This window comes from Oncorhynchus keta, unplaced genomic scaffold (assembly GCF_023373465.1).
Source record: "Oncorhynchus keta strain PuntledgeMale-10-30-2019 unplaced genomic scaffold, Oket_V2 Un_contig_2237_pilon_pilon, whole genome shotgun sequence".
NCBI lineage: Eukaryota > Metazoa > Chordata > Actinopteri > Salmoniformes > Salmonidae > Oncorhynchus > Oncorhynchus keta.
Window position 1 is genome coordinate 448,624 of NW_026282881.1, and position 17,064 is coordinate 465,687.

Genomic DNA, 17,064 nt, shown 5'->3' on the forward strand with positions numbered 1-17,064 from the left:
TTGACACTTTATATGCATAGCATTGAGAAACAAATCAGTCAGACTAATGTGCGGGGGCATGGGGAAGCGGGTCTGCAGGATCTCTATCAAATCAATTACGTTCCCTTTTGTTACAGTAAGTACAAGTGTTAACATTAGGAAGACTAGAGTAGCGAGTCAAAGAACATTGATGATGGGTTTCCTGGGTAAGTAGTACAAAATGCCAGATGGTGCGAAAACGGATATGTGGAAAACGTAGTCAGTTGACTAGACTATGTAAAGGATGTGTTAGAAAAGTAAGAAGTTTTGTTTAATACAATAACAACATGTTTCATTGAACTTCCAGTCTTTCTGTATTCACAAGGAAAACAGTAGCACTACGAGGATAGATTGACAGTTTAATAAGAATATTATTTAAATGAATCATTATTTAGGGGAAATTTTATGGAAGAAAATAAACTATAGGACGTTATCAAGAACATAACAATATTTAAAGCGTCTCGAGCAGTAATCATTGAATCAATAGCCAAATTATCATTATAAAAGGTGAGATGGAATGTAAGAACTGTGATAAATATCTGAGGATGCCTGGTCCCAGATCTGTTTGTGCTGTATAAGCCAACTCCTACGGTCATTCTCAAGGCATGAAAAACTGATCTGGGACCAGGCTACAACCGAGGTGCAGTAAGGCTTTTCCAGTGTGGGGGAGAAGTTAATGTCAATCACAATTTTAGGGAAGCAGAATTCCGGAAACTTAAAGCAGGAATGATAATAACTTAGATGATTTGAACCCATTATAGGTCATACGTGGGGAAAGGAAATGTTACTAGGTCCCTGTATTCATACAGGAATGTCTCTCTCTTTCCTTCTCATCCCTCTCTCCTTTCAGGTCCTTCACTTTGGTCGCCTCGTCAACCAGACGTATGGTGAAGTGAAATAGAACGGTGGGCATATCGGTCTGATCACGAGGCGATCACTTTGGTCCCGGGACTGGGAAATTAAGTGGCGCTCGACACGGCCAGCTTCTTCAAGTGGTCCATGAACACCTGTAGACTGACGTCGTCTGTGAGGATGGGGGCTCCGGTCTCCTAGAGAATGAGAAGAGACAGAAATGTGATGAGTATGGTGAAAACACTAGAGTAAAGCTGCCGTCAGTTGGATCAGATTCAAAATGGCCAGCAGAATAGAGACAGATGGTACATGAAGCTCTACCACTTGTAAGACTAGAATTATTTTAAGAAAAATACAATTGACTCCCCATGATGAAACTCCAACCTTAACATCACCTATTTCCAAATCAAGTCCACAGCTGTTATTGTACATGAAAACTGGTTCTCAGTTGACGTTTTGAAGAATGAATGAACATTGTATTACCTGTCCCCAGGAGTAGAGGTTGTTGTGTGTCTGGGAGGGGTTGACCTTGGACAGGAGGAAGCGGGCCTGGGACCCTCCGTGCTCTGTGTCGATGTACCGGGGCATGGGGAAGCGGGTCTGCAGGATCTCCTGGGCGTCATCCACAGGTGCTACCAGTAGATGCTTGAAGTTCTCGTACTCCGGCTGCTCCTGGTAACCCGCCTTACGCCACTGGGCGATGGTCTGGTGGAGAGAGAGAGATACAACCGGGTTATAGTCATGGTAGGATGTGTTTTGGTGTTAGTTATATAGGCCAGGGTTATTGTCATGGTAGGATGTTGTGTGTTGGTGTTAGTTGTGCCAGATAATCTATTTTTTTGTCGTTTGTGAGAAATTTCTAACATGTTGAGAATAGAAAATGATAGGACATAGTGAATCTACTAATATGTATCCCATTTCTTCAAACCCATCACATCAGGCAGGTACACACACACACACACACACACACACACACACACACACACACACACACACACACACACACACACACACACACACACACACACACACACACACACACACACACACACACACACACACACGTCTTGTTTCTTGTTGTAATATGTGATTTACATTGTTGTTTATGCTCTACATGATGTTCAGTTTGAGATGCTAGGAAATAATAATAATTCGTAGTGGTGTTCCAGCTACTAATAACTAGCATTAGATCACCAGCGCCGTTGTTTTCCTGTGTGACCTCTCACCTCTCCATGGTAGATGACCAGCTGGAAGAAGGTGTCCATGAGGAGGATCCTGTCTGGGAGAATACTTCCACTGTCCAGGAGAACAGGCTGTAGAACAGACAGACACAACAGGATAAGTCTCACATCCACTCTTTTTATTTTACAGAGAAAGGTAGTGTGGAACTCATTGAGCATGTGAATATGACTAAACTCATTTGCCCTTAGGGAAATGTGACCTAATTATTTAATATATAGACTGGTTTTATAACATCAGAGTAGATTGGAAAACAAATAACTAAGAAAGTTGATTATAATTAAATTCAATATTTGATTGGCGCATTACACATTTTGCAGATGTTACTGCAGGGGCAGCAAAATGCTTATGTTTCTAGTTCCAACAGTGCAGTAATACCTAACAATACATACAAATGCTGAAAATTAAAATTAAGAAATGTCAGTAAGAAATAACTATTTTTTCAATATATATTTTTTTAAATACCGCAAAGTTTCCTATGAGCTAGAAACTGGTCGGCCATGTCTTTCGGCGCCATCTAGCACACTACTATAGATAGAGTGTGTGTCCATAGTATTTGGTAGGAGTCTGACCTCTGGTGGTCCGTGGAAGGAGTAAGAGTACAGGATGGGCTGGATCATGATGAGAGACTGGGTCAGGTTCTGGCAGACAAAGTGGTGTCTGTAGTAGGAACACTCATCTGGGCTGTTGTTGAACACCTGCAGGAACGGCGACCGCCGCAGGTGGAACATAAACTAGAGGGAGGACAGAGACATTATTCTAACGATTATAATGAAATATGCTTTAAAAAAAAAAAAGGTTTTATTTAAAAAATATGATCGAATTATATATATATTTTTTTATATTTGGGATATTGCTTCTTGCATCATCAAATGTTCCTGTACATATCCCACTGAAGTCAACTAAACTAAGTGGAAGTTATGAGTTGTGATTATCTGTGCAATGGGAATATTTAAGATGAATAAAGTTAACGTTCAGTTTAGAGTGATTAACACAATGTTTAGATTGATATATTTATGTATATTCTACTTCTGTAATAAACATGATTTTTTCAGTGTTCTGTTTGTGACACTCGGGTTGATGGCCACTAGACACAGTGCTGTGTGTTATGGATCAAACTCCTGTCTGTTGACAGTAATTGACTCCAGACTGGAGGTACAAGGACACACTATTGTGTGATTCTGTAGCAACGGACAAAGTCACTGCCTTTTTGTTTCAACGTCATACAAGCCTCTGGTGTTAAGTTGTCAGACGAGGCCAATTACACAGTTCTCTGCTTCTGTGCTGGGTGGTGTTAGGATACAGCCGTTGACTACTTTTTCATCTACATATATCCCATTTGACATAAATATGATTTTTTGCTAAAGTTAGAGGTAAGCATGTATATACTCAAAGTAATAATTCAGATCTCGACGAGCTAGTCAAATCTATTCCAGTTCTACTCTATTAGAAGTACTTGTATTGAAGGGCTCTCATTAAATAGCTCATATAGTTCCAGAGTGAACCACTAGGTGTCAGTCTTACCTGTGGGTAGAGTGAGAGAGACTCCGAGAGCTTGAAGGAGGTGGGGTCATCTTTGTTGAACTGACCGAATTTCTGACACTGTAACCAAGGAGACAAGACAAACGTCAGCGTCTTGCACTAAGGCATCAACACATACCTTAGGACTTCAGTCAAGTTCTGTTACTTTAGTTTAGGTATACAACACAACTTCCCGAAACGTCATAGAGGGATTTAAACTGTCAACGAATTAGTATTCGCGTCATACTGCTTCACATTCCAGGCAACTCCTTTCTACATTCTTCTACAATGAATAAGAACAAGGAGACACAAGAACACAAAAGATTCTTCTATCCACAATCACCCACAAGTCCTACATACATTCAGCTGTGTGAAGAACAACAGGCGACTCTCTTGGAATAGCCAAGGTGGGACCAATGCCCAATGACATTACAAAGCCTGTCACACATTGGTCAGCCTAGCTGTCACTCACCAGGCGAATGAGCTGTCTGTCCAGCCAGCGCAGGACGTCCGGCCCCTCTTCCGACTCGGCCCTGAACACGCCCAGCCTGGCCATGATGACCGCCGACGCCTCCTGGTCGAAGGATGACTCAATGTGCTGGATCTGGGACTGGGCGTCAGCCCAACTGGATGGAGGGAGAGAGAGGGAGTGGACAGGTTAGGCGCAGGGCGAGACTGACGCACGTGTGCGTAAGCACAAATGTAGGCTGCACGTCCCCTTCCAGTCATTTAACAGGATAGGGCGAATGTCCACATCCTCATTTGTACAGCCAATATTGACTTTGTGGTAACTCACTGCTTAAAGACGATGTGAGAAATGCGACGTGGCCAAAATGCAGAGTCTTGCATATGTATATTGTAAGGGCTGTCAGTTCAGTCACACTTCAGTCAAGAACGATGTAGCAGTTCTGCAAACCCACTTCCTGTTTACTGATTCAAAGAGAGAGAGAAGACTTACTTCCTGGCGACGGTGGTAACCCTGATCCTCCTCTGGGTGTTGGAGTGTTGGTACTGGGTGACAAACTGGATCGCTCCTCTACCACCCTGAGGGATTGGGGCGTTGTGCTGCACAGAGAAAATAACTACAATAGTTAGGATAGGAGTACATTTAATATTGCTAAACATCCTGTTGTTTGACTACTAAAACCCACGTCCTAAGGAATCACTGAGGTGTTTGATCAAAGGGAAGTGTGTTCACCTGATTGACGACCTCGAAGTACAAGGCCAACGTCGTGGAGGGACTGAGACTGCAGATTCTCCACTGGGTTGTTCCTCCAACACCGACCTCCTGTAACAGAGACAAAGGGCCATTGAAGTCAATGAAAAACATCTTCCCAATTCACTTCCAGTGGGAAAATGCCATTAGAATATAAGGTTGAACAATTCCCGCAAAACATTCCTGAAATTCTGGAAAAGCTAGGAATTTTGGGACAGTTTCTGGATTTTAAAAATATTTTTGAAACCCTATTTGGATTCTGTATGGACCTGAAAGACTCACGTTCTCCGATATACACGGTCCCTTAGCGTTGAGGGAGACACAGGGCCCGATGGCCCCCGATACCTTCAGTTCCCTGGACGTGCTGACTTCCAGCGTGCCTCCGAAGGCCATGCGGAACTCTCCGTTGTGGTCCTTACTGAACACCCTCTGGAAGGTCTGCTTGAACAGAGAGGTGTTGAAGGAGTCGCCCATCGCTATGTGACCTCTGAGAGGACGGGAACCGGGAGAAAAAAAAACATGAATATTCAGCAGCATAATTCGAATATAAATACAAGATGAAAAGTCAATGAGCTAGTGAGGATGAAGTCTCTGGACAAGTCAATGAGCTAGTGAGGATGAAGTCTCTGGAAAAGTCAATGAGCTAGTGAGGATGAAGTCTCTGGAAAAGTCAATGAGCTAGTGAGGATGAAGTCTCTGGAAAAGTCAATGAGCTGGTGAGGATGAAGTCTCTGGAAAAGTCAATGAGCTGGTGAGGATGAAGTCTCTGGAAAAGTCAATGAGCTGGTGAGGATGAAGTCTCTGGAAAAGTCAATGAGCTAGTGAGGATGAAGTCTCTGGAAAAGTCAATGAGCTAGTGAGGATGAAGTCTCTGGAAAAGTCAATGAGCTAGTGAGGATGAAGTCTCTGGAAAAGTCAATGAGCTGGTGAGGATGAAGTCTCTGGAAAAGTCAATGAGCTAGTGAGGATGAAGTCTCTGGAAAAGTCAATGAGCTAGTGAGGATGAAGTCTCTAGAAAAGTCAATGAGCTAGTGAGGATGAAGTCTCTGGAAAAGTCAATGAGCTAGTGAGGATGAAGTCTCTGGAAAAGTCAATGAGCTAGTGAGGATGAAGTCTCTGGAAAAGTCAATGAGCTAGTGAGGATGAAGTCTCTGGAAAAGTCAATGAGCTAGTGAGGATGAAGTCTCTGGAAAAGTCATCCTATCGAATGTAGAGGGATTGTACAAAAGGTATTTCTTATTCAGATCAAATAAAAGCTTCAGTAGACAGTTCTCAAGTCACCAGGGACATGAGGACTCCTTGCTGTCCCCAATCCACCTGGCCATGCTCCTGCTCCAGTTTCAACTGTTCTGCCTTACTATTATTCAACCATGCTGGTCATTTATGAACATTTGAACATCTTGGCCACGTTCTGTTATAATCTCCACCAGGCACAGCCAGAAGAGGACTGGCCACCCCACTATGCCGTTCATTCTCTCTTTCGGTTCCCTCGGAGGACCTGAGCCGTAGGACTGCCCCAGGACTACAAAACATGATGGCTCCTTTGTCCCCATCCACCTGACTGTGCTGCTGCTCCAGCAACTGTTCTGAGAACTCTTTGGACCATGCTGGTCATTTATGAACATTTGAACATCTTGGTCATGTTCTGTTATAATCTCAAACTTGCACAGCCAGAAATATTTGACACATAGCCCGGTTCCTCTCTAGGTTTCTTAAGTTGTTTTTCTAAAAACTAGCGTAGTCTAGGTTTTGGCCTTTCTAGGGAGTTTTTCCTAGCCACCGTGCCTCCCTTTTACACTGCATTGTTTTGTTTGGGGTTTTAGGAGTGGGTTTCTGTACAGCACTTTGAGATATCAGCTGATGTAGAAGGGCTATATAAATAAATTTGATTTGATTTGATTTTTTTTTTAAACCATTGATTTTTTGATTTGATTTTGACAGGGATTCAGCACAACTAGGGAATCAGTTCCAGACAGGACACAGGTCAGGCGTAGGTCGTCTGAGACTGGTACCAACCCAGTGAGGTTGGATAAACATTTCATCTCTAGAAGTCCGGTCTGATCCAAGGCACAGGCGAGAAAATACGTGGCCGTTGTTTCCACGGTAAGGCTTCTGTAGTGTTGAATAAAACAAAACAAGGGAACCGTTTGCAACATATACAAACAGTGAAGGATAGCACCTTGAGAACTCTTTGGAGCAAGGTGTTTAGAACATACCTCAACAGAAGAGGTATGGAGAGAGAAGAACGCAAACTTGAGCGAAATATTTGACACATGTCCAGAGCTTGACGTGAGTGAAAGAAAATAATTGCTAAACTACATTAAGACAAAAATCTCTTAAGTTGTTTCATCCATCTTAGCTCTAAAAACTAGCGTAGTCTTAAAGATGGAATCCGCAGTGGCGGAAACAGTGTCACTATCCGCTACAACACCATTGTTATTGTTTTTCTGCGGCGCTATCCATTCTGCGCGCAGCATGGTAAAACAAAATTGCACCAGTGGAGGCTGCTGACGGCTCCATAATAATGTCTGGAATCCAGAAGGGACATGGAAACCATTTGTTGATCCATTTGATATCCATTCTACCTATCCAGTTCCAGCCATTACCACAAGCCATTCCTCCCCATTCTAAGGTGCCACCAACCTCCCATTGCACCACGTATCCATGTTGTATGACATTCGAGAAAAATCCAGTGTTCGTTGTTTCCAGTAACTTCTGTTGTTGTTGTAATATCCATTCAGTTCCACCAATGAAGGATTCCAGCTTTCTAAAAACTATCCATTCAGAGACAAAACAACATCCGTTTACAAGATATAACCACCCACATACAAAGTTATCTTTTTCAGTGTCCATATCCACACGGACAATAAAACTTCCATTCTACGCTATCCATTCTGCGCTATCCATTCTGCCCTATCCATTCTGCGCTATCCATTCTACCCTATCCATTCTGCGCTATCCATTCTACCCTATCCATTCTGCGCTATCCATTCTGCCCTATCCATTCTGCGCTATCCATTCTGTCATTCTTGGACTGACCTTGGTGGCTTTCTTCAGATGCCGTGCGTTGTCCTTGGTGATGTCATGCCAGGAACGGATGGGGGTCTTGAGTTCGTCTCCCACCACCATTCCGGGGCCCTGGGTGGGGGGTCCGCCCATGAACATCATCACACGGGCCCCTGTGTTGGGAAACGTACCCTGGGGGTGGAAAGATGGTGGCTGTGGTCAACATTTGATTTATTTGTTTGAGTAATTCAACCATGGTATCAAACATGGTATTTCTGACTGAGATTTGACTGACAACACAGAAGCTGCCATTATGTTATTGTAGTCTGATTGAACTGTAGTATGATATAACGTAATGTATTGGGAATTTCCAGGTGAACAATAACGACAGCAATCGCTGAAAACAGCAATCTAAATCCCGTCGGTTTTAAGAAGATGGAACAGGGAGACACCTGCAGAACAGAAGCAGAGAAAATGTCTTTCTGTAACCCAACCATTCTAATCTCACAGCACCAATGTTCTGTAAAAACCCGCCGAGAGGCTTGTAGGAAGTCACAACCTCAGCCGCTACGGAATCACAGTGTCACAGAACACATTAACAATCAGTGTCCTTGTACCTCCAGTCTGGCATCACCATCAACAGATATGACAACAATCCAGAACATTCACTATCAAGTCTAGTGACCGCCAACCCGTACCACAAATGACCGTCCCAAACAGAAACACGACATGAAGGGAAAACATACGCTAAGCATTGTGTTAATTACTCTTCACTAAATTATTTCCCCCATTACAGTGACATCCCAAGTGATTTGAGTGTGTAATTGTATGCAAATGCTCCCTCGGTCACGGTAAGGATTCACCAAACTACCGATATCCCTTCAAGAAACTCATTCCTATTAAGTAACCATACAGACCAGGACCCGGCTTCCAAACAGCACCTTATCTTATCTCTAATCATGACATTATCAGTAGACATCAGCACCAGAGGACCGGACAGCAGGGAACACAGCTGTTTTAACATGTACCTACAGCATGTTAGTTGTGTTACTGGAGAGAGGAAGAAGGATAGTGGAGAGAGAGAGAAATAAGGCAAAAAGAAAGAAGCTGACCTTTGACCTCAGAAAGTACGAGTGGTACTATTGGCAGACCTAACTGAAGAGATAATGTCTGTGTGTGTGTGAGAGAGAGAGAAAGAGAGAAGAAGTTTGTCAAAGGTTAGTGGAAACCTGTGACATGTCAGAGAGGGTTCAGTTTAGTTTTGAAGGTCAGTTGTCTATGTTGATGACATAGAATCAGGTTATTTGTACACCGCACAAAATGTGTACATAGGACTGCGTGCTTGTGTAAGTGTGTGTGTGTAAGGGTGTGTGTGTGTGTAAGTGTGTGTGTATGCACGCTTATGTAACTGTTATTACCTCCAGCAGGCCCACGGCGATGGACAGTGCTATTCCAGTAGACCGCAGTGGTCTCTTCCCCTGTGGTACAGGCCAGGGATCTCTCTGCAGCTCTCCCAACAGGTCTGTCAGGTTCATGTCTACCTTATGGACTGGCTGCAGGAACCGACAGGTGACGGCTGGATCCTGAGGGGCCGCGGGACGACCCTGAGGCCCAGATGCCGCTGGGTTCGTCAGGCCAAGCATCTCCTGAAAGAGAGAAAGAGAGCTATGAGTTCTCATGGACTTTCAACAATGGTATTGTGGAATATTGCATGGCAGCCTAAGAGTTTATCTTGGCCTGACCTTGACTGTATTCTATATAGGCCTAACACTCTGACTGTACACAATATCATACAACACTGTATTTCAAAGTACCTCTGACAATGTTTTTGAATATTACATGGCAGACTAAGGGATTTTCCCTGTCGGCTGTATTCTGTATTGGCCTAACACTCTGTTTCTGGGTGGTAGGAACCTAGGGCTTTTAATCTGTATTAAACACTACCCCTGCAGTGGCATAGACCCATTATTTGTCATTCAGAACCATCCCAAAGAGCCAATCATATCTTTTTATCCTATCTTGTGACACTTGGCTGTCTTTGACCTGTATCCTGTCCCCATTCTACTGTTTTATTGTCATTTAATTTCCAATTGATACAAGGACACCTAGACATGATCATATGACAAACGACCACAACAAAGATCCTATTCTATTTCTATGGACAAAGCAGACTTTGACCTAGATCAGAGGTCTCAAACATACGTCCCTCGGGCCAAATGCGATCCTTGAATGATTTAATGCGGCCCGCGGTTGTCGTCATAAATATAGCCTACAGTCATCTTAGTACAACTAATCCAGATCTTTTCCCAAAACTAATGAATGCATTTTCAAGACTACTTCACTTCCCGTATGTAACAGTTACTGACTAACCTGGATCTGTTTGGAGGAAAGCTCCTTGGTTCCTCTGAACACGTAGCTCTTTGCAATGCCCTCGCAGCTCAGCTCGTGGACTTGCACCATGCGTCCGAAGGTGATGAGGCCGACCAGGGCGTTGGGGGGCAGCAGGGACAGGGACATCTGCAGGGACTCCTTCAGGGCCTGCAGGTCCTCCTCCTCCAGACACGTGTCCACCACGTACAGGAAGATGAGGGGGTTCGGGGGGCCGCGCTACATTGGTGGCAGAGAACGGGATTGGAGAGGTTATTTTACAGAAACATAGTGCTGGGTCTTTAGTTTTGAGTTGACATGGTTTTTCTAGTGTTCTTGGGATGTTGGGGTGTCACATGACATGTGATACACTTTGATTATTCCGGTCAAGTGACTTTTGTAACCCATTGGTGACTTTTGAACACATTCTCATTTTTGTAACCAGATGGGATCTTTAATGACCTCAGAGAGTCAGGACACCCATTTAAAGTCCCACAACGCACCCTACACAGGGCATGTCCCCAATCACTGCCCTGGGGCATTAGGATATTTTTTTTAAACCAGAGGAAAGAGTGCCTCCTACTGGCCCTCCAACACCATTTCCAGCAGCATCTGGTCTCCCATCCAGGGACTGACCAGGACCAACCCTGCTTAGCTTCAGAAGCAAGCCAGCAGTGGTATGCAGGGTAGTATGCTGCTGGTACCTAAAACTTAAAAAGTGATGGTAATGTCATGTGGTGTGTACATTTTTCAGTACATTCTTTGTGGCTGGTAACTCAACTTGAGGATCAAAGAAACATTCATATTTGATGAAGCAATTTTGTGGGTTGAGACGCACAACTACAAAGCCAGGCGCGTGAACAGAACATAATGTCTATGTGCAAAGTTCAGAGATCTCTATGTAGAACTGTACGTGTTTACCTGCACTATGTACTCAATGGTTGAGAACTGTGGCATGAGCTCAGCCGGCTGGTTTACGTCCGATATGCCGGCGTATGACGGGGGGAACTGTGAAGGAGAGAACGAGAAGACAAAAGTGGTTAGCTTCACCTGCTAAAGGAATGTAGACAGGCCACTAAAGATATTCCTATATGACTAGTATAAACACAGGAATGTATGTAGTCCACCTACAGATATGACTATTGGTACATTATGCGTACATTATGTGCCTCGGTATTCTATGATGGAATAGTGTTTGGTCAGACAGCTCAGTTTAGTCCATTGTGGTGTACTCACTGGGTTTCTTTGGAAGCAGAAGTTGCACGCCCATATTTTGGCTCTGTAGTCAACTTGGCTACAAGGGGGGGGGAAAGACAGAGCTACTTGGATACAGTGTACAGCAGCAGTCAAACAGACCTGTCACATAGCCTGGGGCTTTTAGAGCTTCTAGAGCAGATGGACATTGGATTGTTAAGGTGTGGATAGGGTTGATCCACTACACCTGTCCCTGAGTGATGTAGCTACACCTCAGCATTCCTAAACATATTAAAAACTTAGTTGGTGATCCCTTTCTTCTCCTACTCTTCCCTTCACCTGAGACATAAGTTCTCAGAAGGATAAAATGCTGAAGTTGAAAACAAAGGTAAGTCGTTGGACATAGCTTAGCTTCTAGCTAAGTGCTTGTAAAAATGTCAACAAGCAACAATTAAAAAAACACTCACTCAGCCTAAAACAACAACATTCACCTCCACTCCTCAAATACTCACCATAGCGGGTTTAGTACGGCCTTGCAGTTGGCCCTGCTACAGAGGACCGGTTCGTACTGCACCGGTGGCAGGTCTGGCCTCTCCTTGAGTGGGGTGAAGAGGCAGGAGACAGGCACTACCAGCCGGGTAGCTTCCAGCCTGCTCGAGGGCCACAGGTTCCAACTAAAACGCACGCCGTCCCGATCCTCATTCTGTTGGATAAACTCCTGGTATGTTGCCATGGCAACTTCAATGGGAAAGAAAGTGAAGAGATTCTTAATAAACTCGTCTGGTTAAATAAAGGTTAACTAAATAAATATGGAGAGAAGTTAGTCCGATAGCTAAACTAGCTCTAGCTAAGGGCAGGTAGTCTGTCGTAGCTTCTCCGAGAGCTGTTTGAGTCTGGAGTTCGGTGTGAGCTAACGCTCACTTTTCAATCTTTCCATGGCTTTGTTCCAAGTTCATAGGTGGTGGCCTATGTGGAATATGGATGACGATGATGTTCGTCATCAAAACCTGTTTGGCATGTTTTGATACTTAAGAATCCCTGAGCTAATTTTGAATCACACCTATTTCAACTACGTAACATTTCAGGGACGAGTGAGTCTTGGGCTTACATGCCTCGGTAGGTATGAATGGCAGTAACCAGATGTCTTAGATATCTATAGCTCTGGAAGTCCAGACATATGCTGTGTTTTGGACAATCATGTGACATGTACAATTTTTTTATCTGATCTTATTTAGAAATGAAAAGAGACACAAAAAAAATGTAATAAATTGTCTGTCGATGGCATTGGAACATCTGACGTGAAACGGGGACATTTTGAGTTCAATGGAAAAGCATTAAAGCTGCAATTTGGTAAAAATACAGGCATGTCACATGATTGCACAAAACACAGGGCCCTAGTTATGGAATGTTATGGAACGTTTCCTTGTAAAGCAATTCCATGTAATGTTATGGAAGAGACCACCACCACTTGAAGGTCTTCTGACACACTTATCAAGACAGAACTGTCTGTTCCAAACCATAGTTCACACTTCAGCTATCTAATTCAGATATGAACCAAAATGACCGCGCACCTCTCCACTCTCTCATTCAGGGGAACCCTCCGCGTCAAACAGCTCTACCAGGTGATCGACAGCTGGCCTACAGGACCCTTCACTCGAAGTAGCATCGATCCATTGATTACACAACTGAGTGCTTAAATGGACAGACTAAAAACGGTCTCTTCTAGCTATGCTATATACTGGCACATCTTAGCTATTACTGGCCATTTACTAGGAACCAAATGATGATCATCTTGGCAACATTTAGCTACAAGCATGTTGTAGTAGTTAAATGGTTAGACGGGTATCACAAATCACATTTTAGGATCTCGTCCCTGGTAGAGATTCCTTCCTGAAAGGAGGCGGATGCTAGTAGCAGCAACAAGCTAGTTAGCGACAGGTTCTAGTTGATCTTAAGGTAACGTTAGCTAACGTCAGTTAGCATTTTTATCAAATTCCGGAAGTATTTCTAAAGTCAATCTGCCATCGACATATGATGTTAACTTGATATAAAACACGATCATGCAAGTTATATTAACGATACATGTTAAGTAGGCTAGCTTTGCTAACGGACTAACCCAGCTTTTAGTCGGCTTTTTTCCTGGGCGAACCACCAAGGAAACGCAAACAGAATGGCCTAGCTAGACACTTTTCATCAAATTGATGCAGGCAGATCAGACGGAGAACCATACCTTTTATACAGATCCGGTTGGAAATCCAGACGAAGGTAAATATATATTAGACTGTAATAAATCAAATCGGATCAGCATTTAGGTGATAAATACCGATGCGCAAACAGAATGAGAGAGCGAAGAACCTGAGGGGGCAACTCCCGGCCGGTGTGCCTCAACTTCAGTAGAATGACGTGTACTACATTTTCTGGCTCTCGTGTCCATGACGTAGGATACAAGCACGCACACGGGGATCATGGGAAATGAAGTCCTGAATTTATTATAGGCCCATAATAAAGATGACGAAATGCTGTAGCCCATGGCTTTTGATCTGTAGATGGCGCTGGGTCCCAACGCATACCCATCACCCCGCATCATTTGATGGAGATACTTGGATGGAGAGAGAGAGAAAGAGAGAGGGAGAGAGGAGGTTCTGCTAGTCACTGCAGTCACGTTCTCTCCCTCTATTCACGCGCAGTGCACTTGCCTAGCGATGCTACAGCGGTTCCTCCTCCCTTATGTATTGGACTGTACAGCTACAAGAGGCGGGAGATGCGCATCAGCAACCCGCTACCCGCCGAAGCTCTCTCCACTTCAGGACGGAAGAGACTAAATGTGGATGCATTCAGGTGCAAACTTGCATGAACTAAAAAATTGTCCATGTCGGGGTTTCGGGATGTTAGATAGCTGCACGTAGCCTTTTCTAGGGCTATATTTCACTGTTGGACGAGGGATTCGGCGGCGTCCTCAGCTGTTGCATTTGGGGGCTGAAGTGTTCGGAGCACAGAGAGAGGTCAGGCAACTATGCATTTGATTTCGAACGGTAATTCCGGATCAGTTTGACTGCGAGCGGAGGTTGACTGTCAGTGTCCTCTGAGTTGTATTTCAAGCCTTTTTGTCGCCGGTATTCCCGACAACGGAACCGTAGGGATGGAAAACGCTAGTCAGCCACAGCTTTCGCTGTCCATAACAAAGAGTGAAAGTCCAGCGGAGGACATCTCAAATATACAGGACGAGGACCTTCTCAAGTGGACCAAAGAGGATTTGGTGCGGCGGCTCCGGCGGTCTGAAGCCGATAAAATGAGCGTGATACTGGACCACAGCAATCTGATCCGCGAGGTCAATCGCAGCCTCCAGCTGCACTTGAACGAGATAAGAGGGCTGAAGGTGAGGAATGGGCGCGCATGGCATTTCTAAAAAGATGAGATCATAGTTAACGGCGGGGAGGCCGCACTGGCGCACCTGAGCGCGCACAGCATGAGAGGGTGTTCGTGGTTGAGTTTACGCGTTCTTTAAAGGGCGCCGCTGTCCACACGATGAAATGGAGGCAGGATGAATATAAGTTCATTTAATTTCACAAGATCTCTCTCCCTCTCTCCCTGTGCATGTATCTGTGAGCGCGCATGAGCATCCATCATCTTCCACCAGAAAGCATAGTGAGAGGGCATCATCATTCTTCTCTCTTTCTCACTTACTCACCTGTTGTCTTTAGTCTCCATCTCCTTTGCAAAAGCTTTGGTGTGTAGGCTTGTGGCACAACCCTGCTGCTTGCTCTTGGAATATCACCAACAAATTCTACTAGGCGACAAGAGTAAACCTATTTAACCCAGAATACTCATTAGACTCCCCAAATATATGACTTCTCTCTCCCAAATCATATTTGGTGCAGTGTAACTAGCAATAATAATCCCGGCATAATCGTATTATTTCTCCGAGCTACATAGACTTGATTTAACATCCTACTCCGATACTCTGGGATTCATTAAAATGAGATAGGAGCGACTGAGACGAAGCACATGGGGATGGAGGAAGGATCCTTGGCTGCTTCAGAGAGCAGGCCCAAAAGGCCCAGCCCGAAGCACCATGGTACCTAATTAAACTACACGTGCTGGAGGGTCTGAGGTGCATGTTATTATGGATAATTAGGGGAGGTGGAGAACTTTGGACAAAGATGCCGTCATGTTGCAAATGAGAGAGAGAGAGAGTGGTATGTTCTGGCCTGGTGCTTTGCCCTCCCTCCCTGGCTCCCTCTCTCAGCTCACACACGGCCTATTTGCCATCTACCACTCTTACATCCAACATTTTCACATCCATATTGATGTGATACAGAGGTTTATTTCATTTTTATTTGACTCTGTCTTTGATTGACATGACATTAAAGCGAGGTCCCCTTAATAAGAGATTTCTACCTCAGCAGGGACCTAGATAAGAGTGAATGAATAAAATAGCACTAATGAACACTTTTCACCTCTCTTTCTCCACTCATCTCGTCTCCTCTCCTCAGGACATCAACCAGAAACTGCAGGAGGACAACCGGGAGCTGAGGGACCTCTGTTGCTTCCTGGATGACGACCGTCAGAAGGGCAAGCGGGTGTCCAGGGAGTGGCAGCGACTGGGGCGCTACAGCGCCTCCATCATGAGGAAGGAGGTGACGTTGTACCTTCAGAAGCTCAAGGAGCTGGAGGTGCGGCAGGACGAGGTGGTCGGGAGAACCTGGATCTCAAAGAACTCTGTTTGTTGCTCGACGAGGAGAAAGGAAGAGGTGGTGGAGGGTTGGGGGTTGGTGGAGGAGGAGGAGGGGGAGGTTGTGTGGTGGGGGTGGCAGGAGGGTGTAGGAATTCTATTGATAGCCAGAGTAGTTTGTTGCTGGTCCCCGGGACAGGGTTGTTGATGAGGGACGTGGGGGATGGGAGTAGTACTTCTAGCGCGGGGAGCGCCGACAGCTCCGATCACCCCCACCACAAGCAGCTCCACCTGGTTACACACGCCGGTAGCCTCGGGGGCGGTGGAACTGGGAGCCCGGAGCATCTCCAAAAGCCCCGGGCTGGCAGTGTGAGTGGAGAACGTGAGATCCCCTCCAGCCCTGAACCTCCTCACCCCCAGGGCAGGCACCGTAGCACCAGCCTGGAGTATCCCTACGCCATGCCCCAGCTCTGCCGGCCCCGCTGCGGCTCCATCTCGGTGCCCGACCACACCCATAGCGCCCGTTCCATGCGGGGGCTCAGCCCCGAGAAGTACGGCCGCAACGTGGGACGCCGGAGCCCCGAGTCCCAGCACCCATCCACCAAGCACCACCACCTCCACAGCTCCGACCTGCTTCTCTCCCAGAAACAGCAGCACCTCCTGGGGTCGGGTCAGGGCGGCAGCGCCGGGGAGCTCTACCAGAGGCACCACATGGGGAGCATCGGGAGCGGAAGCTGCTGTGGAAGCCCCGAGCCCAGACAGGCACATCTAGGGTTGGGGACGCCAGAGCACCAGCACCATGAGAAGGGCTGTGTGATGTCAGCCGGGGGCAGTCCAGAGACTCACAGGCACCAGTATAGTGTGAGTCCAGACCACATGAAGTTCGGCAGCCCTGGGAGAGAGGTACAGAAGAGACCGGCCACCGCTGAAGAGCTGTCACCGCATCACAGGAGCATCTACAACGGCATGAACGGTAGGT

The 17,064-nt window shown here is 45.5% G+C and overlaps 2 protein-coding genes across 2 annotated transcripts; one reads left to right on the forward strand and one right to left on the reverse strand.

Annotated features, from left to right (window-relative positions):
- Positions 1 to 364: 364 nt before the first annotated feature.
- On the reverse strand, positions 365 to 13,807 carry LOC118389343 (protein transport protein Sec23B). Its single transcript, XM_052505098.1, has 17 exons — positions 13,644 to 13,807; positions 11,926 to 12,151; positions 11,456 to 11,513; positions 11,141 to 11,227; positions 10,223 to 10,459; positions 9,271 to 9,498; positions 7,848 to 8,044; positions 6,863 to 6,940; positions 5,129 to 5,333; positions 4,829 to 4,918; positions 4,589 to 4,695; positions 4,103 to 4,256; positions 3,634 to 3,711; positions 2,682 to 2,843; positions 2,097 to 2,183; positions 1,354 to 1,575; positions 365 to 1,067 (listed from the first exon to the last, which is right to left on the reverse strand). Exons 2-17 carry the CDS (start codon positions 12,144 to 12,146, stop codon positions 978 to 980), a joined length of 2,301 nt encoding a protein of 766 aa, XP_052361058.1. The 5' UTR covers positions 12,147 to 12,151; positions 13,644 to 13,807; the 3' UTR covers positions 365 to 977.
- A 54-nt stretch (positions 13,808 to 13,861) lies between these two features.
- LOC127905983 (coiled-coil domain-containing protein 85A-like) lies at positions 13,862 to 17,058 on the forward strand (the record flags this gene model as incomplete). The annotated part of the gene is given in 3 exon segments (XM_052505099.1): positions 13,862 to 14,789; positions 15,907 to 16,102; positions 16,105 to 17,058. Coding segments are annotated over 3 exon segments (1,387 nt in total), but the record flags the coding sequence as incomplete, so codon positions are not given.
- Between the last annotated feature and the right edge of the window lie 6 nt (positions 17,059 to 17,064).